Source organism: Carcharhinus amblyrhynchos, chromosome 33 (assembly GCF_965287045.1).
Source record: "Carcharhinus amblyrhynchos chromosome 33, sCarAmb.v2.hapA, whole genome shotgun sequence".
In the NCBI taxonomy this organism is placed as follows: Eukaryota; Metazoa; Chordata; class Chondrichthyes; order Carcharhiniformes; family Carcharhinidae; genus Carcharhinus; species Carcharhinus amblyrhynchos.
Genome location: NC_137356.1, coordinates 4,528,026 through 4,552,017, shown reverse-complemented (window position 1 = coordinate 4,552,017; position 23,992 = coordinate 4,528,026). Strand labels below are relative to the sequence as shown.

At 49.0% G+C, this 23,992-nt stretch overlaps 1 protein-coding gene across 1 annotated transcript in view; it reads right to left on the bottom strand.

Moving 5' to 3' along the window:
• The window catches only part of LOC145361002 (RAS protein activator like-3-like), a 91,999-nt gene that overhangs the window by 10,662 nt on the left and 57,345 nt on the right, over positions 1-23,992 (bottom strand). Inside the window, exons 4-12 of the mRNA XM_080216523.1 lie at positions 23,043-23,131; positions 18,702-18,775; positions 17,052-17,205; positions 15,102-15,200; positions 13,084-13,632; positions 10,549-10,693; positions 5,499-5,643; positions 3,765-4,001; positions 1,972-2,173 (exon numbers count right to left, since the gene is read on the bottom strand). Coding sequence (XP_080072649.1) covers positions 1,972-2,173; positions 3,765-4,001; positions 5,499-5,643; positions 10,549-10,693; positions 13,084-13,632; positions 15,102-15,200; positions 17,052-17,205; positions 18,702-18,775; positions 23,043-23,131 — 1,694 coding nt within the window. The remainder of the gene's footprint in view (positions 1-1,971; positions 2,174-3,764; positions 4,002-5,498; positions 5,644-10,548; positions 10,694-13,083; positions 13,633-15,101; positions 15,201-17,051; positions 17,206-18,701; positions 18,776-23,042; positions 23,132-23,992) is intronic.

Below are 23,992 nucleotides of genomic sequence, written 5' to 3'. Positions count from 1 at the left end.
CCATGTCTGCGTGGGTTTCCTCCAGGGGCTCCAGTTTCCTCCCACAGTCCGAAAGACGTACTGGTTAGGTGGATTGTCCATGCTAAATTGACCCTCGGGAGAACTGGCTGGGTAAATGCGGGAGGTTACGGGGATAGGACCTGTCAGTGCAGACTCAATGGGCCGAATGGCCTCCTTCTGCACTGTTGGAATTTTATAATTCTATCGCGCGATATCACGAGCAAAGGGTTAAGAGGATTGGTTATGCTAAATTCTTCCTCAGTGTATCCGAACAGGTGTTGGAGTGTGGCGACTAGGGGATTTTCACAGCAACTTCATTGCGGTGTTAATGTAAGCCTACTTGTGACACGAATCAATAAACTTAAATAAAATAAACTTATTAAACCTTCCTCCTCAGTTGGTGGCCTTCTCTTCAACCATCCAGATACCAAGATCTTGAATTCCCTCCCTAGTCTCCGCCTCTCTCCTAGAAAACTTTCCCCAAAACCTATATCTCAGGCTAAGCTTCCAGTTATACTCCTCCCTTGGATTTCCATCCGATCTTTTGCGATACGACTATTGAGAGGCTTCAGGTATTTTATGGCACTATTTAAATTATTATTGAACAGACAGAAATATAGTCAGTCCCCTTGTGTTCCAATATCCGAAGATCAAAGCTGGTTATGATGTGAAGCTCCCTGTACCACTCTGCCCCCCCCCACCCCCCCACTGCCCCCCTAGCAATTCATATCGGTGCCAATCTCCTATGAAAACACAGACGCAGCACCCCCACACCAGCCATTCTCTCTAATAACATCAATTCAGATTGGCCAGAGTTCTGTGTTGGAGACACATTCGTCACATGGGCCAAATGGCCTCCCTCTGTACTGTGGGGTTTCTATGATTTCCTGTAAGTGCTGGGCTGGTCAAACTTCACTCCTGAAGGACTACTGGAGTGTAAGGACCTCCGCCATTTTTCATTCAGCGATGCACACTCACCCCCTTGAACGAATAAAATAGAACTCTTTGAGTAGAGCCTTCTTTCTTATTCATTCATGAGACATGGGTGTCGCTGGCTGGGCCAGTATTTATTGCCCATCCCGAGTTGCCCTTGATTGATACGACTGAGTGGCTTGCGAAACCAAATCAGAGGGCAGTTGAGAGTCAACTACACTGCTGTGGCTCTGGAGTCACATGTAGGCCAGACTGGGTAAGGACGGCAGATTTCCTTCCCCAAAGGGAAATTAGTGACCCAGATGGGTTTTTCCAACAATGGTTTCATGGTCGTCAGTAGATTCTTAGTTCCAGATATTTTTTATTGAATTCAAATTCGACCATCTGCCGGGGTGGGATTCGAACCCGGGTCCCCAGAACATTAGCTGAGTTTTCAGATTAACTAGACTGGTGGTAATACCACTAGGCCATCACCTCCCTTGACTAAACCCAAGGGCTGGATTTTCTGACCACCTTCTCCCCAAAGCTGGAAAATCCTACCTGAGGCCAAAAGACCTTTGTGTGATCCATGTGCTGCCCAAATCCTGTGGTGGTTGGGTCAGGAATATTCCACCCAAGATTCTAATCATAAAACCCTTGAATCATAGAATCCCTATAGTGCAGAAGGAGACCATTTGGCCCATCGAGCCTGCGCCAACCACAATCCCATCCAGGCCCTAACCCCCATAACCCCATGCACTTACACTAGCTAGTCCCCTGATATTAAGGGACAATTTAGCACAGCCAATCCACCAAACCCACACATCTTTAGAGCGCCGGAGGAAACCAGAGTACCCGGAGGAAACCCACGCAGACACGGGGAGAACGTGCAGACTCCACAGAGACAGTGACCCAAGTCGGGAATCGAATCCGGCCCCCCCCCCGGAGCTGTGAGGCAGCGGTGCTAACCACCGTGCCGTCCCGTCATGCCACTCTACTGCCCCTGGTGCCACCATGCCACCCCTCAATCAACGCAACGGGCTGGAAGGGTAGCCGTACCTGCTCCAACCGAGACATGATGTCAGCGAGCAGAGAGTGCAGGATGGAAAGTTCCAGCCCAAGATCAATACAGCCTTCAAACTCTGAGCTGTTGATGTTGGGTTCCGGATTGGAAATGTCTGTCAGGAAGGACCTCATGTTGTTCCAGTTTGACTCCAAGAAATTGTCCATGAAGGCCATGTAGCCCTCCTTGTCTTCGAAACTGCAACGATGCAGAAAGAACAGGATTAGGTGTGGTTCAGGGGGCTCCAGGCAAAGCAGATGTCAACAGGGGCAGAGCTTCCAGACAGCTGAGGCAAAGATAATGCTCGGGACAGATATAAAAACAAACCCTAAAGACTCATCATCACTAACACATTGCTGACTCTTCCAGTACTGTGAGTAAGCGAGCTCAAATCCTCATTATAAAGGAACTACACTGAGAAACACTGCACAATACTCTCATTTCTAAAGCACCCAAACATCACAAAATGACACAATGCTCTTCACAAAATGAGTTGGCTTCCGGAGTGACATGACTGTTCCCATGTGGCCAACTGCAACAGTCACTTATTCCACTGAAGGACAGGGTCAGTGCTGAGGGAGTGCCACACTGTCAGAGGGTCAGTGCTGAGGGAGTGCCGCACTGTCAGAGGGTCAGTGCTGAGGGAGTGCCGCACTGTCAGAGGGTCAGTGCTGAGGGAGTGCCGCACTGTCAGAGGGTCAGTGCTGAGGGGGTGCCGCACTGTCAGAGGGTCAGTGCTGAGGGAGTGCCGCACTGTCAGAGGGTCAGTGCTGAGGGAGTGCCACACTGTCAGAGGGACAGTGCTGAGGGAGCGCCGCACTGTCAGTGGGTCAGTACTGAAGGAGTGCCACACTGTCAGAGGGTCAGTGCTGAGGGAGTGCCGCACTGTCAGAGGGTCAGTACTGAGGGAGTGCCGCACTGTCAGAGGGTCAGTGCTGAGGGAGTGCCGCACTGTCAGAGGGTCAGTACTGAGGGAGTGCTGCACTGTCAGAGGGTCAGTACTGAGGGAGTGCCACACTGTCAGAGGGTCAGTGCTGAGGGAGTGCCGCACTGTCAGAGGGTCAGTACTGAGGGAGTGCTGCACTGTCAGAGGGTCAGTACTGAGGGAGTGCCACACTGTCAGAGGGTCAGTGCTGAGGGAGTGCTGCACTGTCAGAGGGTCAGTGCTGAGCGAGTGCCGCACTGTCAGAAGGTCAGTGCTGAGGGAGTGCCGCACTGTCAGAGGGTCAGTACTGAGGGAGTGCCGCACTGTCAGAGGGTCAGTGCTGAGGGAGTGCCGCACTGTCAGAAGGTCAGTGCTGAGGGAGTGCCGCACTGTCAGAGGGTCAGTGCTGAGGGAGTGTCGCACTGTCAGAGGGTCAGTGCTGAGGGAGTGTCGCACTGTCAGAGGGTCAGTACTGAGGGAGTGCCACACTGTCAGAGGGTCAGTGCTGAGGGAGTGCAGCACAGTTGGAGGTAACACTGAGTTGTTAAACCGAGATGCTGTCTGCTTTAATCTGAGGTGTTCTTCGAAGGAGAGTGGGACACAGACACTCTCCTGGTGTCCTGCTCAATATTTATCCCACATCCAACATCAGAAAACCAAACGATCTGATCATTATGACAATGTAGTTTATGGAATCTTGCTGAGCAAAAATTGTTGCCCAATTTTCCTAAATTGCAAGATTGACAGCTCTTCAAACACTTCACTCTAACACTCTTCACTACAGAAACACAAAGTCTTCATTCTTTGATTGTATATGGCTTTAGTTACTCGAGCTAAACTGCGCCGGTGTAATGATATACGTACGTGGCGAAGTTGGCCAGGTTCTGAATGACCTTGGCGATGAGTGTGAGGGTCCGTGCTGTGCTGTCGTTGGGGTATTCCTGGGTCAGGCTGAAGAGGCTGGGTGACATTATAGCGGGGCAGAGGAACCGCAGAAAGAGCGAAGCGCAGATCATCCGCATGCCGATCTCCTCCTTCCCCCGACTGATACACTGGTGCTGCCAGGCTGCAAACACCTCCCTCAGCTCAACCGGAAAGACACTGTCCAAATAACAAGGCAGGCGGCTTAGAGAAACAACACTTTGTACAGATCAGGATCCCAGTCCTACCCTAACTGGCATGTCCAAATTGTCAGTGGGTCAACTTCACTCATTCTCACGCCTCCCAATAATCATACCATAGAAACACAGAATTCCCACAGTGCGGAAGGAGGCCATTCGGCCTGTTGGGTTTGCACCAACTCTCTAACAGCATTTTACCCAGGCCATCTCCCCCACTCTGCAACCCCACTCATTTATTGTGCTAATCCCCCTGACCCGCACATCTTTGGACACTAAGAGGCAATTCAGCATGGCCAATCCACCCAACCCGCACATCTTTGGAATGTGGGAGGAAACGGAGCACCCGGAGGAAACCCATGTAGACATGGGGAGAACGTGCAGACTCCGCACAGACAGTGACCTGAGGGTGAATAGTTTTTGGTTGGACGAGAGTGTTAGTGTTTTCTAATTCACGGCGTTATAAACACATTGATATTCCTTTCTGGAACCAAGACAGAGGGAGCGCTAAGTGACTAGATTTAGAATAATGCATGGCCCACAGCACAGAAAGTAGCCAATCAGCCCATCCCTTTCTGTCATAACTGAGAAAAACCAGCCAACCAGTCTCATGGCACTTTCCAGCATTTAATCCATCGCCCTTCCGGTTAGGACATTCGGAATATCCACATTCCTTTTCGATGTGTTGGAGGTTTCTGCCTCTTTCTGCCCTTTCCGGCAGTGAGTTCCAGACCCCTCTGGATGAAAAGGTATTTCCTCATCTCCCCTCCAACCTTTCCACAGAGCTCTTTAAATCTCACCCCCTGCTCACTGGCCTCGCTGCTCAAGTTAATAAACCCTCCCCATCCACTCTATCCAGCCCCCTCACAATTTTATACATCTCAATCACACCTCCCCCCCTGCTCCAAGGAGATCAACGCCAGTCTATCCATTCCTTCCCCAGCATTGCTCATTCCCAGTCCTGGTAACATCTCATCGATCTCCTCGGTACAAATCTCTTGTGTAACTACGCCTGGGATTCTCTGACCTCACCCCCATGGCTGGGATTCTCTGACCTCACCCCCATGGCTGGGATTCTCTGACCTCACCCCCATGGCTGGGATTCTCCAGTCCCGCTGCAGCGAATGGAGTTTTGGCTGAACACCAAATTCTCCATTCTCGCTGGCAGCAGTGGATGGGTGAACAAGACTGGAGAATCCAAACTTACCTGTTTTCTGTGGTGGAGGGAGTGAATGTTTGTGGATGTGGTGCCAATCGAGCGGGGCTGCTTTGTCCTGGATGGTGTCGAGCTTCTTGAGTGTTGTTGGAGCTGCCCCCATCCAGGCAAGTGGGGAGTGTTCCATCACACTCCTGACTTGTGCCTTGTTGATAGTGGACCGGGTTTGGGGAGACAGGAGGTGAGTTACTCACCGTAGGATTCCCAGCCTCTGACCTGCTCCTGTATCCAGAGTGGTCATACGGCTAATTCAGTTATACTCACCAATGGGATTCTGTGATTTGCCGAAATGCCTCCTCACAGCTGGCCTTCATGTTGGCTTGGTTCTCTGACACATCACTGGCTGAACACTTGTTGGGGTCAACTTCATAATTTTCCTCCGGATTGTAAAGTTTCGTCACAAAATCTCCTGGAAATAAGATTGAGGGAACATGAGCAACGCAGTAACTCAACATGGATTGTCCGCTACCCGCATCGTCACTCTTCCCCCAGCTGGGAAAGTTCAGAAGAATATGCCATTGCCACATTTCTTTCTCCCCTATTTCTAAATGACACATTTGATCCCCAGAGCAGGGGTTACCAAAGAGTGGGTCATGGGCTCAATTGGAGGTGAGTGGGGGTGAAGCCCCCCTCTTCCTCTCAGATTGTACCTCACTCCATTACCAAGGCTCTTGTCCAGCAGTGGTCCTACTCATCTCTCTCCCTCTCACTTTTTGGGCCATGGGCTCCTACAAGAGGCAGCTTCACAGAGTCACAAAGCCCAATCCTGACCATAGACCTGGCTGAGTTTCAGCTCATCTGAGCCCCAACCCTCTCACCTTGGTGCTGAGGATCAACCTGGGCTCCAACATCTGCCACAACAGGATAGTAGCACGGTGACACAGTGGTTAGCACTGCTGCCTCACAGCATCAGGGACCCAGGTTCAATTCCCAGCTTGGGTTACTGTCTGTGTGGAGTGTGCACGTTCTCCCCATGTCTGCATGGGTTTCCTCCAGGTGCTCCGGTTTCCTCGCACACTCCAAAGATGTGCGGGTTAGGGGGATTGGCCATGCTAAATTACCCCTTAGTATCCAAAGATGTGTAAGTTAGTTGGATTAGCCTTGGTATGTTGTCCCTTAATGATCAAAGACGTGCAGCTGAGGTGGATTGGCCATGTTAAGTTCTCCTTAGTGTCCAAAGATGTGACTGAACTGAGTGCAGGGGATAAAGTTGTTGTATTTGTATAATTGAGATCTTTGGACCTGCCATGCATCGTGGGAATGAACAAACTATAAATAAAACTGTCCGTAAGGTGGACTGGCCATGCTAAATTTTTCTTAGTGTCCAAAAATGTGCAAATTAGGAGGATTGGCCATGCTAAATTGACCCTTAGTGTCAAAGGGATTAGCAGGGTAAATGCATGGGGTTATGGGGATAGGGCCTGGGTGGGATTGTGGTCGGCACAGACCCGATGGGCTGAATGGCCTCCTCATGTACTATAGGGATTCTATGATTCTATGAGTACTCGGAGATAGTATTGAAAATTCACAGCATCGTTACAGCACGGATGAAGGCCATTTGACCCATCGCATCTATGCTGGCTCTCTATTGGAGTGGCTCAGTCTTTGGGAATTTAAGGGGCAGAATCGTCTGATAAGCATTACTCTGTGAGAAACTGGACCCCAGTCTTTCTCCTCCAAGCAAATGGTTCATGTCATTGTGGAAATGGCCACTAGATGGCACAGACACAAAAGTTCACCCCCACCTTGCTCAGCCTCTCTGTCGACTCTTAACCCACCTGTGAACTGGAGAACGGGGAACACTTATTGACACAAAAGGATTATGGCGTTCTGCATTTCTCCCTCGCCACCCTCCCCTTCCCCCCACAAAATCCCCCCACTCTCTGAGTAAAAAATCTGCCTCGTACATCTCCTTTAAACCTTGCCCCTCGCACCTTAAACCTCTGCCCCCCTAGTAATGGACTCTTCCACCCTGGGGAAAAAGCTTCTGACTATCCACTCTGTCCATGCCTCTCGTAATCTTGTGGACTTCTATTAGGTCTCCCCTCAGCCTCCTTCGCTCCAGTGAGAGCAAACAAAGTTTCTCCAATCTCTCCTCATAACTAATGTCCTCCATACCAGGAAACATCCTGCTAAATCTTTTCTGTAGCCTCTCCAAAGCCTCCACACCCTTCTGGTAGTGTGGCGACCAGAATTGAACACTATATTCCAAGTGCGTATTCCAAGTATTCCAGTTGACACTAACACCATGCCACCATCTTGGGATAGCTACATGTCTTCTAGATGTCTTCTGCCTAACAGAGGGCTCCGGGGGTGGAGCTCTCTCTTAGGCAGGAGACATCTAGGAGACCTCTGGAAGACTTGTAGGGACTCGGGCAGAAGTGTGTGGGAAGTTAGTTAAGGAGGAGCTGCACAGTCCCTCCTCGTCAATAAGTATTGTATTCCTGTCAAAGCCACGATCTTGCATCCGCAAGCCAGGAACACAAAAGATATTTATTAAGAAGTTAAAACTGTACAGGGGCTGGCCGTTCCCAGGATGCCCCTGTCCATACATGTCTTTAACATGTTTTCAGACTGTCTCCTGCCCAAGAGAGGACTCCACCCCATGGGGCGATCACTCTCAATCCCAATTGGTCCCTCAAGCCAGGGGAGCCTCGTCTGCTGTGTTGCCCTTAAAGGGACAATCACCAAACCCACTAGAAACCTCCCCTCCCCCCCCCCCCCACGGAGACCCCAAGAATTCGAGACCAATCCCCCAGGTCACAATGTCCTGAGGAGAAAATTCATTCAAAGATATTAACTCAAAACTGGGGGCTTGATTCGGGTTTTCCGCGAATACTTCCCATTGTTAGTCGAAAAGATAAAGTTAAAGTTTATTTGTTAGTCACAAGTAGGCTAACATTAACACTGCAATGAAGTTACATGAAAATCCCCTGGTCGCCACACTCCAATGCCCGTTTGGGAACACTGAGGGAGAAATAAGCACAGCCAATCCACCTAACCTGGGCTGTGGGAGGAAACTGGAGCACCCGGAGGAAACCCACGCAGACACGGGGAGAACGTGCAGACTCCGCACGGACAGTGACCAGAGGCTAGAATCGAACCCGGGTCCCTGGTGCTGTGAGGCAGCTGCGCTAACCACTGTGCCACCGTGCCGCTGATGGGAGAACGAGGTTGTTAGATCCAATTGGGCAACATGTTCCCTTTCTGATTGGCCATTGGAAGGTTCTTTTTATTCTGTCTCCGTATTTATTGCCCATCCACAGCTGCCCCTGAGAAGGTGTTGGTGAGCTGCCTTCTTGAACCGCTGCAGTCCATATGGTGTAGGTACACGCACATAGAACAATACGGCACAGGAACAGGCCCTTCGGCCCACAATGTTGTAACGAACATGATGCCAAATTAAACTAACCCCTTCTGCCTGCCTTTGATCTATATCCCTCTATCCCTCGCATATTCATGTGCTTATCTAAAAGCCCCTTAAACACCTCTATCGTATCTGCCTCCACCACCACCACGAGAATCATAGAGTCCCTACACGCAGAAGGAGATCATCAAGTCTGCACTGACCACAACCCCACCCAGGCCCCATTCCCAAAAACCCACATACTTACCCTGCCAATACCCTGACACTAGAGTCAATTTATCACGGACAACGAACCCAACCCACACATCTTTGGACTGTGGGAGGAAACTGGAACACCCGGAGGAAACCCACACAGACACGAGGAGAACGTGCAAACAGCACACAGACAGTGACCTGAGTCGGAATTGAACCCGGGTCCCTGGCTCTGTGAGGCAGCAGTGCTATCCCACTGTGCTGCCCTAGCAGTGCACCGACCACTCCCTGTGTAAAAAAACTTACCCCTCACATCTCCTTTGAACTTTCCCCCTCTCACCTTCAGTGCGTGCCCCCGAGTGTTGGACATTGCAACTCTGGGGTAACCGATTCTGACTGCCATCCCCATCTTCGCTTCTCAGTGCTGTTAGGGAAGGGGTTCCAGGATTTTGACCCAGTGACACTGAAGGATTGGCAGATATATTTCCAAGTCAGGATGGTGAGCGGCTCGCAGGGAAACTTCCAAGTGATGGCGTTCCCACGCGTCTGCTGTCCTTATCCTTCTCAGGGTTAATTTAATTTTGTGTCATGTTCGGCACAACATTGTGGGCTGAAGGGCCTGTTCCTGTGATGTACTGTTCTATATTCTATGTGGGCGTACCTACACCACATGGACTGCAGTGGTTTTTAGATGGTACAGATTAGGCCTTTAGGGAGGTGCATTTGTCAGTTGCTTCAGTGCATCTTGTAGTTGGTACGTGCAGCTGCCACTGTGCACCAGGGAATGAATATTTTAGGTGAATGGGGTGCCTGAGCACAGAGTCCAAAGGATGGACCAATACGCTGGAGGCTGGGTGGTTTTGGGTGATGGTCATGTGGTGAACCCTCCCAGGAATCTGAGGTAATGTATTTTGGAAGGTCTAAATACACAGTAAATGGCAGAACCCTTAAGGGTATTGATAGGCAGAGGGATCTGGGTGTACAGGTACACAGGTCACTGAAAGTGACAATGCAGGTGGAGAAGGTAGTCAAGAAGGCATACGGCATGCTTGCCTTCATCAACCAGGGCATTGAGTTTAAAAATTGTCAAGCCATGTTGTAGCTTTATAGAATCTTAGTGATGCCGCACTTGGAATATAGTGTTCAATTCTGGTCACCACACTACCAGAAGGATGTGGAGGCTTTGGCGAGGGTACAGAAAAGATTTACCACAATGTTGCCTGATATGGAGGGCATTAGCTATGAGGAGAGGTTGGAGAAACTTGGTTTGTTCTCACTGGAACGATGGAGGTTGAGGGGAGACCTGATAGAAGTCTACAAGATTATGAGAGGCACAGACAGAGTGGATAGTCAGAAGCTTTTTCCCAGGGTGGAAGAGTCAATTACTCGGGGGCACAGGTTTAAGGTGTGAGGGGCAAGGTTTAAAGGAGATGTAGGAGGCAAGTTTTTTACTCAGAGAGTAGAGTAGTGGGTGCCTGGAACTCACTGCCGGGGAGGTAATGGAAGCGGATACAGTAGTTGATTTTTAAGGAACATCTTGACAAGTACATGAATAGGATGGGAATAGAGGGATATGGTCCCTGGAAAGATTGGGGGTTTTAGTTCAGTCGAACAGCATGGTCGGGACAGGCTTGGAGGGCCGAAGGGCCTGTTCCTGTGCTGTAATTTTTTTATTCTTTCAATACATTGAGCTGGAGATGACAACACTAATCCCAGCTCCAGGAGGTGAAGGGCCGTTTCCCCCTGAGATCTTACCGAGTGTCTCTATCAGATACTTCTGACCAACCAGCTTCATGTATTCGTCAATGGCCTTGGTGGCCAAGGTATTTTCTCTGAAGAGCACTGAGTGATTCTCCTCACAACGGTCCACCTCCGCCATTCCCAATTCGATCAGGAAGTCCTGGAGTCAATGGGAAGTACACAAGAAGAGTTTTATCCACAAACACATTCCAGAAAGGAATAGAATTTGATTCAGTTAAAACAATAGAATCATAGAATTCCCACAGGACAGGAGAATCCCCACAGGACATTGAGACTGCAACGACTCTCTCACAAAGCATCCTATAACCACTACCCCCCCCAACATTTATCCCGCTAATCCCCCTAACCTCCACAAGAGGCAATTTAGCATGGCCAATCTACCTAACCTGCACAGCTTTGGACACTAAGGGGCAATTTAGCATGGCCAATCCACCTAACCTGCACATCTTTGGATACTAAGGGGCAATTTAGCATGGCCAATCCACCTAACTTGCACATCTTTGGACACTAAGGGGCAATTTCGCATGGCCAATCCACCTAACTTGCACAGCTTTGGACACTAAGGGGCAATTTAGCATGGCCAATCCACCTAACCTGCACATCTTTGGATACTAAGGGGCAATTTAGCATGGCCAATCCACCTAACTTGCACATCTTTGGACACTAAGGGGCAATTTCGCATGGCCAATCCACCTAACTTGCACATCTTTGGACACTAAGGGGCAACTTAGCATGGCCAATCCACCTAACCTGCACATCTTTGGATACTAAGGGGCAATTTAGCATGGCCAACCCAACTAACCTGCACATCTTTGGACACTAAGGGGCAATTTAGCATGGCCAATCCACCTAACTTGCACATCTTTGGACACTAAGGGGCAACTTAGCATGGCCAATCCACCTAACTTGCACATCTTTGGACACTAAGGGGCAACTTAGCATGGCCAATCCACCTAACCTGCACATCTTTGGATACTAAGGGGCAATTTAGCATGGCCAACCCAACTAACCTGCACATCTTTGGACACTAAGGGGCAATTTAGCATGGCCAATCCACCTAACTTGCACATCTTTGGACACTAAGGGGCAACTTAGCATGGCCAATCCACCTAACCTGCACATCTTTGGACACTAAGGGGCAACTTAGCATGGCCAATCCACCTAACTTGCACATCTTTGGACACTAAGGGGCAACTTAGCATGGCCAATCCACCTAACTTGCACATCTTTGGACACTAAGGGGCAACTTAGCATGGCCAACCCCCCTAACCTGCACATCTTTGGAAACATCTTTGGAACCGTGATAATTGTACGTTTCCCTACATGGGTCACGCATATTTGACTATTCTAACTTCAGAATTACCAGTTATCCCAGGAACAGTTGGGGCAATCAAAGGAACAGTAACCGATGTAAGGAGCTAGTCGTAGTTTCACTGCAAAGGCCGTGTGATCTTAGACATACATGACTAATATTTGAGACAAGCACATCCTGCTGGCAGGACCTAGCAGGTAAAAGAGTTATCCAATGAAATCCCATTCTCCTGCTCTTCCCACGCCTCCCCCTCTTTGAGGTACCATGCCGGAAGAGAATTTTGTCATTCACAGACTAAGGAAATTTGGCATGTCCGCTATGACTCTCACCAACGTTTACAGATGCACCAAAGAAAGCATTCTATCTGGTTCTATCACAGCTTGGTACGGGCTCCTGCACTGCCCAAGACTGCAAAAAGCTACAAAAGATTGTGAATGTAGCCCAATCCATCACGCAAACCAGCCTCCCACCCGTTGACTCTGTCTACACTTCCTGCTGCCTCAGAAAAGCAGCCAGCATAATCTGTCTTCCACCTTCTTCCATCAGAAAAAGATACAGAAGTCTGAGGTCACGTACCAACCGACTCAAGAACAGCTTTTTCCCTGCTGCTGTCAGACCTTTGAATGGACCTACCTTGCATTAAGTTGATCTTTCTCAACACCTTAGCTATGACTGTAACACTACACTCTGCTCCTTAGGTGGCACGGTGGTTAACACTAAGATTCTCCTTAGGGCAAAGATGGCTATGGGAGATTTAATAGCAATGGGACCCGGGTTCGATTCCCGGCCTGAGTCAGTGTGGAATCTACACGTTCTCCCCATATCTGCATGGGTTTACTCCCACATTCCGAAAGATGTGTTGGTTAGGTGCTTTGGCGAGAGAACAGAACCAATGGGTGGGATTTTATGGCCTCATTTGGGTAAGACCAGAAATTTCCACCTGAAGTCAATGGAGATTTCTGTGTCGGACCCTCGCCCACTCTGACTCAGCCAATGTTTCCAGTCTTGATGATGCTTCGTTAGAGCTTTGATGAAGAGTCATCCAGACTCAAAACTCTGGCTCTATTCTCCCCCCGCAGATGCTGTCAGACCTGTTGAGATTTTCCAGCATTTTCTGCTTTTGTCTTGTGAATGTGGTGCAGTTACACTGAGATATTCCAGCCAGTGACCACTCGGATCCACTCAAAGGGTGATAGGGTCAGAGAAGGAAGCTTTACCTTGGCTTTTCCAACACTCTGCAGGACATGGACCAGTGCAGAGGCTACTTCCTCTTTATCCTTCACTTTCAGAGCTGGCTCCAGCACAGTGCACAGAGTGGTATAGTTACAGATCAGGTACTCTGCAAACTCCTTGTAGTGTATCATCGGTAGGACCTTGATGTTCTGGTAACGCAGGCTGATCCGGATGGTTGGCAACGCCACCTTCCCCTTAGTTACGGGCTGACTGTTGACATTGTACCACTTCTCCACATGCTGTCGACCTGTGACCTCAGCGAGAGGGATGGTGACGGAGCCCAGGGCACTCATCTCCTTCCTCTTCTTATCCTCATCCCTGAAGAGATACAAGGTGACCTCCCTCGTAGGGGGCAGGTTGTTGAACTCAAAGTGCTCACCCCAGAACAGCTCCTCATTGCTGACCTTGCTTGTCGTGCGAGCGTAGAGCGAGCCATCGAGGTGAAGTTCGCCAAAGTATTTCTTCTTGGGCGTCAGGTCCTTGGCTTCATTGACCCAAAGGCTTAACATGTTCTCCACCCTCTCACAGTTATCCTGCAAAACAGTGGAACACCCATACATGCAAGTTAGTATCTCCTGCCTCAGGTCACCCAGAAGCACAACGCAAGCAATGAAGAAATTTTTAAAAATTCCATCTTTGGAAGTTTATAGAATGTACAGTATAGAAAAAACAGACAGCCCATCCTTACCCAACATAGACCATAGAATCCTACAGGGCAGAAGGAGGCCATTTGGCCCATCAATTCTGCACCAACCACTATCCCAACCAAGCCCTATCCCCATAACCCCATGCATTTACCCTAGCTATCCCCCCAGGGACAATTTAGCAAGGCCAAATTCACCTAACAAACCGGAGCACTTGGAGGAAACCCATGCAGACACGAGGAGAATGTGCAAACTCCGGACAGACAGTGACCCGAGCTGGGAATCGAACTCCGAACCCTGGCGCTATGAGGCAGCAGTGCTAAGCACTGTGCCACAATACTGCCCGTGCTTCACACAAACCTCCCACTACATAACTTAATCTCACGTCTTCATTCTTTGATGGAACACAAACTCTAACTGGGCCTAGTCACCCGCTCCTTGGACTGAGTGGTTAAAATGTTTATTTATTATGAATGTCACAAGTAGGCTTACATTAACACTGCAATGAAGTTACTGTGAAAATCCCCTAGTCGCCACACTCTGGTGCTTGTTTGGGTACACTGTGGGAGAATTTAGCACAGTCAATGCACCCTAACCAGGATGCCTTTCAGATTGTGGGAGGAAACCAGAACACCCGGAGGAAACCCTCGCAGACACGGGGAGAACGTGCAAACTCCACACAGACAGTCACCTAAGCCAGGAATTGAACCCGGGTCCCTGGCACTGTGAGACAGCAGTGCTAACCCACTGTGCCATCGTGCAGAACCAGATCTAGTGCTTGGGGCTAAAGGGATCAAGGGATGTTGGGGGGAAGGGGAGAGCAGGATATTGAATTTGATAATCAGCCGTGATCAAAGTGAATGGCAGAGCAGGCTCGAAGGGCTGAATGGCCTCCTCTTGCTTCTAGTTTCTACGTTGCTAAGGCCATTCGGCCCCTCGAGCCTGCTCTGTGATTGTTCAGTTTCATCGCTGTATCTGACTCTGGCTACATCTCCACATTCCCACCTACCCTCCATGTCCTTTAACTCCCCTCGTCACCCCCACCCTCCCCACCCCACCACCACCACTCCCCCCACCCCCCCACCCCCCCACCCACCCCGCCATCAGTCAAGAATCTACCCACCTCTCCCTCAAATACTCAATGGACACGCCTTCACCTCTTTCCAGGGAAGAGAGTTGCAAAGACTAACGGCCACCTGAGATAAAGGAATTCTCCTCATCTCCATCTTAAATGGGATTTATTTTTTTAAACTGTGCCCCCTGGTTCTAGCGCTGATTGTGCGATGCCAATGTCAACACTTGTGATTGACTCCCTGTGTATCTTATACCCCGAATGCTCCATTATCCCCCCCCCCAACCTTGTTTGGCTGGACAGTTCGCAGAAGGTTCTCCATCCATTTGTCTCTCTCTGCAGCAGATGTACAACCAAAGCAACGGCTCCCTTGGGAATTTATTACCTGAAATACAAAGAGATCGAACAAGGGTTACCACGTGCAGTTTTGGTCTCCTTACTTGAGAAGGGATATACTGGCACTGGAGGGGGTGCAGAGGAGATTCACTAGGTTGATTCCGGAGTTGAGAGGATTGGCTTATGAGGAGAGACTGAGTAGACTGGGGCTATACTCATTGGAATTCAGAGCTTGAGGGGAGATCTTCTAGAAACATATAAGATTATGAAGGGAATAGATAAGATAGAAGCAGGGAAGTTGTTTCCACTGGCGGGTGAAACTAGAACTAGGGGGCATGGCCTCAAAATAAGGGGGAGCAGATTTAGGACTGAGTTGAGGAGGAACTTCTTCACACAAAGGGTTGTGAATCTGTGGAATTCCCTATCCAGTTGAGGCTCCCTCATTGAATGTTCTTAAGGCAAGGGTAGACAGAGTTTTGAACGGTAAAGGAATTAAGGGTTATGGTGAGTGGGTGGTTAAGTAGAGCTGAGTCCATGAAAAGATCACCCATGATCTTATTGAATGGCGGAGCCCGGGGCCAGGTGGCCCACTCCCGCTCCTGGTTGTTATGTTGTTAAGGTGAATGGTGGAACAGTGGACCTGCCTGAAAGAAGAGTGGAACGGATTCCTCTATGAAATCAGTTTCAGTCGCAGTAAAGAACAGTATGGATGAGTTCTAACCACGTGAGGAGGAAACCACCTCAGGGAATCACTCTATGCACCTTTTCCCTGAGCAGTCCTTCCCAATCCACCTTGAGACAACAGTAATATCAGTGTTTTGATACCAGCTCCTTTAGCAATAGAATTGATGTTCTATTTGAGAACACAGCCTATTAGTAACAGTCTGAGCTTCATTTCAATGAATCATAGAACCCTACAGTGCAGAAGGAGACCATTCGGCCCATCAAGCCTGCACTGACAACAATCCCACCCTATCCCAGCAACCCCATGTCTTTACCCTGCTAGTCCCCCTGACACTGAGGGGCAATTTAACATGGCCAATCAATCTAACCCACACATCTTTGGAGTGTGGGAGGAAATTGGAGCACCCGGAGGAAACCCACACAGACACGGAGAGAATGTGCAGACTCCAAGCAGACAGTTGCCCAAAGCCAGGAATTGAACCTGGGTCCCTGGCGCTGTGAGGCAGCAGTGCTAAAACCACTGTGCCACCCATTTATATACAGAAAGAATCAGATTATTATTGTATTGTTTGTGTAAAGTGTTTGTTGGTGTATTTATGCAGGTAATTGCACAGTGAATACAGTGAGTGTGATGTACACTGTTTGTATTGGACTGTGCCCCCGGGGGAGTGAGGGTTGGTCAGCCATGGAGGCAAGTGATAGCCGGTTGGGGGTGGGGGAGAGGGGTGGAAGGGAGAGACAGTGACACAGTTGCACAGATAAAAGAGATCTGCACATGCGCGATTTCACCCTCCATTGTAAGCTGCTGGCTTTCTGGCATGCTGAGGCCCCGACTCTGCCCCCTTCTGGCGGGAAACAGATTTTTTTTCTGGCACAAGATTGGGCTTATGTAGCCTCACCGAAAGAAACGGATCTGAAACTCCCTCGTTTTCACACTCGTGAATTGCTTTGGTAAGGTCGTCCCCTGTGTGTGTGCGTATGTGTGTGTGTGTGTGTATGTGTGATGTATACTATTAGTGTCGGGCAGTGAATACAGTGGGTGTGATGTACGCCCTGTAAGTATGTGCACATACACAACCGGTTTACATTGCCACAGCCATACAAATATCCCACTGCCCATCCAGCGAGCGCCTTCCTCAGATTCAGCCATGGAAAGGGGGGCAGGCCCCATTCACTCAGTCGTTCTTCCAGACACACAAACATCAATATCCTTTACCTCGAAGCAGTATCTCTCTCCCAGGATGCTGCTGTGAAGGGGTCTGATGATGACATTTGTCTCGTTGGTCAGATCCAGTGTTTCTGTTGGGCTCAAGGAGCCTGTCAGGGACTCGTAGGACACGGTTTTACTCAACCTGTGTATACTGACACGCCTGGGTAGCAATGAGAAGGAGCAGCTTAGAATCGGAATGTGGTCGAATGCCGTTAACAATCAGTTTGAAAATCGCTGGCCGGCACCGACACTGCCCAAGGTCCTTCCTCCCCACCCCGCCCCACAGTGCCCACCAGTCACGGGAGGCCCAAAGCCTGCCTGCGGACACTACATACTCCCTCTCTAAGCTACCTGGCCGTAGGTGTAGGCACGATGTAGGGGCAGAGGGTTGGGCTGGAAGACCCTTTTGAGCTGCCCGGAGGTGTTAATGGCCACCTCAGCCTGGCCCTGGATCAGCCTCATGATGGGACCCTCCTCACTCCTCTCCCTCTCCCCCCCACCCCGTGACACTATTGTGCCTTTATTTAAGCATATTCCCTGCGGTTATAAACAGGCACTGAGCTGTCTGTACTTTCATTGCTGCTAAAAGGTGTTTAGTGGGCCTTTTGTTTACTTTTTAATCTGGGCCTAGTGCAATGTCCTGGAGTTTTGCGACTCTTTTGAATTGTATGGGGAAGGTTGATTGACAGGTCAAGGTCAGGTGATACTTTGGAGAATATCCAGATCTCTTTATTTTCTGTTTGGCTGATCAGAAGCTGATTGGAATCCAGACTGAAAACAGCATTTGTTTCTCCCTCCCTGGACTTAGAAACTTAGCTCTTAGATGCTGGCTAGCTAGTAGCTCGAGGCAAGGAGAGCTTCCATCTCTCGAAGTGCGCTGAAAGTTCTAGGGCTGGAAGGCACTTTCAATTCAACATCCAAAGGAGGAAGCCACAGAGATTGTTGGATAGCTGCAAAATCCTGCATCTCACGTGAGCATACTTATTTTCTCTGCTAAACCGAGGACGGGTATAAGTTTATAAGGAGGTTTGTTTGGTTGGAACAGTTCATTGAACTGTTAAAGTTTACACAATATCTTGTTTTTGTTTTGTTTATAATTGGTTAAAGTTGTTACTAATTTTCTTTGTTAATTATAGTTAAATAAACTTTGTTTGGTAAAAGCTCCTTCGTGGCTCACTTGAATCATACTTGGAGTGAAACATCAGATGCTCACCCACGCCAAATTCAAAAGAGCAAAACTTATGGAGTAGGTCGACTTCATAAAGAAGTGTCACCTGGACTCGAAACGTCAGCGCTTTTCTCTCCTTACAGATGCTGCCAGACCTGCTGAGATTTTCCAGCGTTTTCTCTTTTGGTTTCATAAAAAGCCTGAATTATAGCACCCCCTCCGCACAGGGTGATCGGAGCGTGGGGCTGAAGTGTAAACATTGAGGAGATGCCCCCTTCAGGTTGCTCGAAACGGGGAGACTGCCCCTTCAGCTAATCGTGGAATACCGTCTCCCCTTGTCCGCAGAAAGGGCATGCGACCTGGCAGCCCGTAAATCACCTTAATCCCTTATTTATATGTGCTCAAAGACCATTAACTCCCATATCTGGTTTCTCTCCATCTCACTGACATAGTTGACACGGTCGAACCTGGAAATTGATGTTGCCTACCTGATACTTTTGTCGTTTGGGGATTGTAGTGCCTCTGTCTGATTTTTCCTCTTCAATTTTTTGATGATCAGGTTCTGGAACAGGAAGGAGAGGATTATTCGCAGGGCGTCAGAAGGTTCAGAGCTGTCCACGGTACTGAAGCTTGCCAAACTGTGCCAATGGGAATATTTTGATGCCCAGTTTCAGGGTTTATACTCTCCTCAGTGCCACAGAATCCCTGCAGCGTAGGAGGAGGCCATTCGGCCCATCAGGTCTGCACTGATTCACCGAAAGAGTATCTGGCCCACACCACCTCCCTATCCCTGTAACCCTGCAGATTTTCCATGGCTAATACCCTGAACCTACACATCTTTGAACACAGGAGAAGGGAGAGGTACAAAAGGGTCCAAAGGGGAAATTTTTTCACATAGAGGGTGGAGAGTGTCTGGAACAAACTGCCAGAGGCAGTAGTAGAGGCAGGTACAATTTTGTCTTTTAAAAAACATTTAGACAGTTACATGGATAAGATGGGTATAGAGGGATATGGGCCAAATGCAGGCAATTGGGATTAGTTTAGGGTTTAAAACTGGGCGGCATGGACAAGTTGGGCCAAAGGGTCTGTTTCCATGCTGTAAACCTCTTTGACTTCTTTGGGGTGGCACGGTAGCACAGTGGTTAGCACTGCTGCTTCACAGCTCCAACGCCCTGGGTTCAATTCCCAGCTTGCCTCACTGTCTGCATGGAGTTTGCACATTCTCCTTGTGTCTGCCTGGGTTTCCTCAGAGTGCTCCGGTTTCCACCCACAGTCCAAAGATGTGCAGGTTAGATTGATTGGCCATGCTAAAGTTACCCCTCAGTGTCCTGAGATGTGTAAGTTAGAGGGATTAGCGGGTAAAATATGTAGGGATATGGGGTAGGGCCTGTGTGGGATCATGGTTAGTGCAGACTCAATGGGCCGAAGGGCCTCTTTCTGCACTGTAGGGTTCAATCATAGTTCTATGATTTTATGACTAAGGGGCAAATTGTCCTGTCCCACCAGACACGGGAATCATAGCAGGTGAGGGGCGGACCATGGAAGGGTTCATTGACCTCGGGTGGGATTTTCCAGTTTCGGAGCGGGCGCAGCTGGAAAATCCTGTAAGGGTCAACTTAGCATGGCCAATCCACCTGCACTGCTGCCTCTCAGCGCCAGGGACCCAGGTTCAATTCCGGCCTCAGGTCACTATCTCTATGGAGTCTGCATGTTCTCCCCATGCCTCCATGGGTTTTCTCCGGATGCTCCGGTTTCCTCCCACAGTCCAAAAGATGTGCGGGTTAGGTTGATTGGCTGTGCTAAATTGCACTTTAGTGTCCCAAGGTGTATAAATGAGGGGGATTAGTGGGGTAAATACATGGGGTTACGGGGATAGGGTCTGGCTGGGAAGCTCCTTCAGAGAGTCGGTGCAGACTCGATGGGCTGAATAGCTGCTTCTGCACTGTAGGGATTCTATGATTTCAGCTGCATATCTTTGGAGGACAACGGAGCACCCGGAGGAAACCCATGCAGACACGAGGAGAATGTGCAGACTCCACGCAGACAATAGCTGGCTGGGATTGAACCCGGGTCCCTGGCACTGTGAGGTAGCAGTGCTAACCACTGGGCCACTGTGCCACCTATACCTGTGTATGTGTGTGTGTATGTGTGCATATGTGTGTGTGTGCATGTGTGTGTGTGCATGTGTACATGCATGCGTACATGTGAGAGAGAGAATGAAGTACAGGTTTAAGTATAAGGGGACTCCCATTTAATATAGAGATGCAAAGATGTAGTCTTTTTGAAGAGGTTTGAGAGTCTGCAGCATTCCCTAACACAGCGACAGAATTCCTGAGTATTGTTAAGGCAGAGTTGGATAGATTTTTGACTAACGAAGCGGGTGAAAGGATATCGGGGACACGCAGGAAAGTGGCACTGGGGCCACAATCAGATCAGCTACGATCTGATTCAGTGACAGAACAGGAAAGAGGGGCTGAATGGCCTACTCGCGCCCCCATTTCGTATGCAAAGAGAGGGGAAAAGCAAGAGGGCAAGATCGAGGATCAGGGAGAGGAGGGGAGTGAAAGGGAAAGAGTGAGAGTAGAAAGGGAGAGAGGAAGAGCGGGAGAAGAGTGAGAAAGACAGAGAGAAAGGAGGGAAAGACAATGCATGTTGATGATTGATGGGGGTCCCAGGAGGGTGCAGATATTTGCAGGATGTCCCTGGGGGCTGGGGGGATAGGGGAGGCAGGATTATTGGCAAAACCAACTCCCCTGACTAAAAAGCTTCTGGTGTAGTGGAGGAAAGATTAGGATCCTTTCGAACACCCTGGATTAATCCCAACTATTTCTCTTGCATCAATGGTCTTTTGAACTCTACCCCGTTTATAGAAACACTTTGCACACTCCCACCTTCATTCCACTGCTAAATACTGAGGGGGACACATTGAGTTGGCAATGGATTTCATGTTTCCTTTGTAACACCTTTAAATTCCTGTCATTGGGTGGCACAGTGGTTAGCACTGCTGCCTCACAGGGCCAGGGACTGAGGTTCAATTCCAGCCTTGGGTCACTGTCTGTGGGGAGTTTGTACATTCTCTCCATGTCTGCATGGGTTTCCTCCGGGTGCTCTGGTTTCCTCCCACAGTCTGGTTAGGGTGCATTGGCCGTGGTAAATTCTCTCTCAGTGTAACCCAAACAGGCGCCGGAGTGTGGCGACAAGGGGATTTTCACAGTAACTCCATTGCAGTGTTAATGTAAGCCTACTTGTGATGAATAAATAAACAAACTCCACACACCTCCATTCCTTGGTTTCTGACCTGATAACGCTTTCAACTGAAATCTATTACTCAGGACAAATAAAACAGGAAGTGTCGCAATGGCTTCCTGTATAAGCAGCTCAACTCAACTGAAAACAACACTTCCTAACCACAAAAAGACTTCTCATTGCCGGGGAACACGTTACTGTCATGGGTGTCTCACAAACTGAGAACACAAGAATAATAGTTTTTAAATATCTGTGGGGAAACACATGAAATACATAAATGCGTTGTGAATTCTACACATGTTCAGGGATTAAGTAAATCTAAGAAATTATTATAGAATCATAGAACCCCTACAGTGCAGAAGACCGCTCGGCCCATCGAGCCTGCACCGACAACAATCCCACCCAGGTCTTATCCTCATAACCCCATGTATTTATCCTGCTAATCCTCCTGACACTAAGGGGCAATTTAGCATGGCCAATCCCCCTAACCTGCACATCTTTGGACACTAAGGGGCAATTTAGCATGGCCAATCCCCCTAACCTGCACATCTTTGGACACTAAGGGACAATTTAGCATGGCCAATCCACCTAACCTGCACATCTTTGGACACTAAGGGGCAATTTAGCATGGCCAATCCCCCTAACCTGCACATCTTTGGACACTAAGGGACAATTTAGCATGGCCAATCCACCTAACCTGCACATCTTTGGACACTAAGGGACAATTTCGCATGGCCAATCCACCTAACCTGCACATCTTTGGACACTAAGGGGCAATTTAGCATGGCTAGTCCACCTAACCTGCACATCTTTGGACTCTAAGGGACAATTTAGCATGGCCAATCCACCTAACCTGCACATCTTTGGACACTAAGGGGCAATTTAGCATGTTCAATCCACCTAACCTGCACATCTTTGGACACTAAGGGGCAATTTAGTTTGGCCAATCCACCTAACCTGCACATCTTTGGACTCTAAGGGGCAATTTAGCATGGCCAATATGCCTAACTTAACATCTTTGGACTCTAAGGGGCAATTTAGCATGGCCAATCCACCTAACCTGCACATCTTTGGACACTAAGGGACAATTTAGCATGGCCAATGTGCCTAACCTGCAAACCTTTTGCATTGTGGGAGGAAAGAGGAGCACCCGGAGCAAACTCACGCAGATATGGGGAGAAAATGCAAACTCCGCACAGACAATGACCCAAGCCAGGAATTTAACTCAGGTCCTTGGTGCTGTGAGGCAGCAGCGCTGACCACTGTGCCACCACTGAAGATGATGGGAAGGATTTGTTTAATCAGTGGGTCACTGGAAGGCACTGCCCAGTAGAGTTGATGGGGACTTTCAGAAGGAAGTTGGATAAATGCTCGAAGGGAGAACACTTGCAGGGATATGGGGAAAAAGCAGGAGAGTGGGACTAATTGGAAAACTCTTTGAAAGAGGCAGTATAATGAAATGGGTGCACTGTTGGTTTCTATGGTGATAAACAGCCAAAATCAGCTATGGATAGACTCAAGACAAGTGGAGATCAGGCAAGACTGCTGGAATGTGGAATGGTTGAATAATAGTGATCTTTTACCTTCACATTGTTCACCGGACCTTCACCACTTCCTCCACTTCTTTCCAGTTTTTTCAAGCTGGAGGGACTCCTTTTACCAGCGACAGGCTCTGAAGAAATAGAAAGATTGGGTAAAGAGAGGTCAGAATGCCACCCTTACCAATAACGCGCTCCAATTTGAACTCTCTCTGGCTTAAAATCCCTCCAAAGTCTCCAGACTGCAGACACAAACTCACACCAAAGTTCTGCTCAGCCCTCACCATTGTACTCACTCACCCAGGTTGACCCTCAGTCCAGCAATGCCTCGTTTATCCAGATATTCCACCCCCCCCTCTTGTTCTCCATCCTTGCCCGCGACCTGACTCCAACCCTCCATCTCTGTAATCTCTTCCAGCCTGGCCAAGATGTCAACACTCTGGCCTCTCACTCATCCCCGGTTTCCAACACACCTCTGCAAAGATCGGTCAGAGAGGTAGGTTTTGAGAAATGTCTTCAAGGAGTAAGAGGAGAATGGGAGAGATTTAGGGAGGGGATTATGGAGCTTTGTGGCCAAGGCAGTTGAAGGATTGGCCACCAATCTTAAGGATAGTAAAATCTGGCTAAAGATGCCAGGATTGGAGGAACACAGGGAACTGTGGGACTGGAGGTGACAGAGATGGGGAGAGGCAATGGAGCATGGGTCTTGAGAACATGTTTGGGAATCTTAATAGTGCTGAATAGGTGCAGATCCACCAACATGGAGATCTGGGACTCATCATTCAGTGGAAGGTGTACAGCCCTTTGAGATCTGTACCTAGTCTGCCACAGGGGACCTGTAGGAGCTGGAGTGCTTTGGGTATTGCAGTCTGATAGTGTGGTTACCCATTTCCTGTCCCCAGTGTACTGCAAGGGGTAGGTGAGTAAAAGCCAAAGATGTTTTTCACTGCTTATCTGTACCAGATGAAACCTACAACAACAGCCAGTTGAATTTA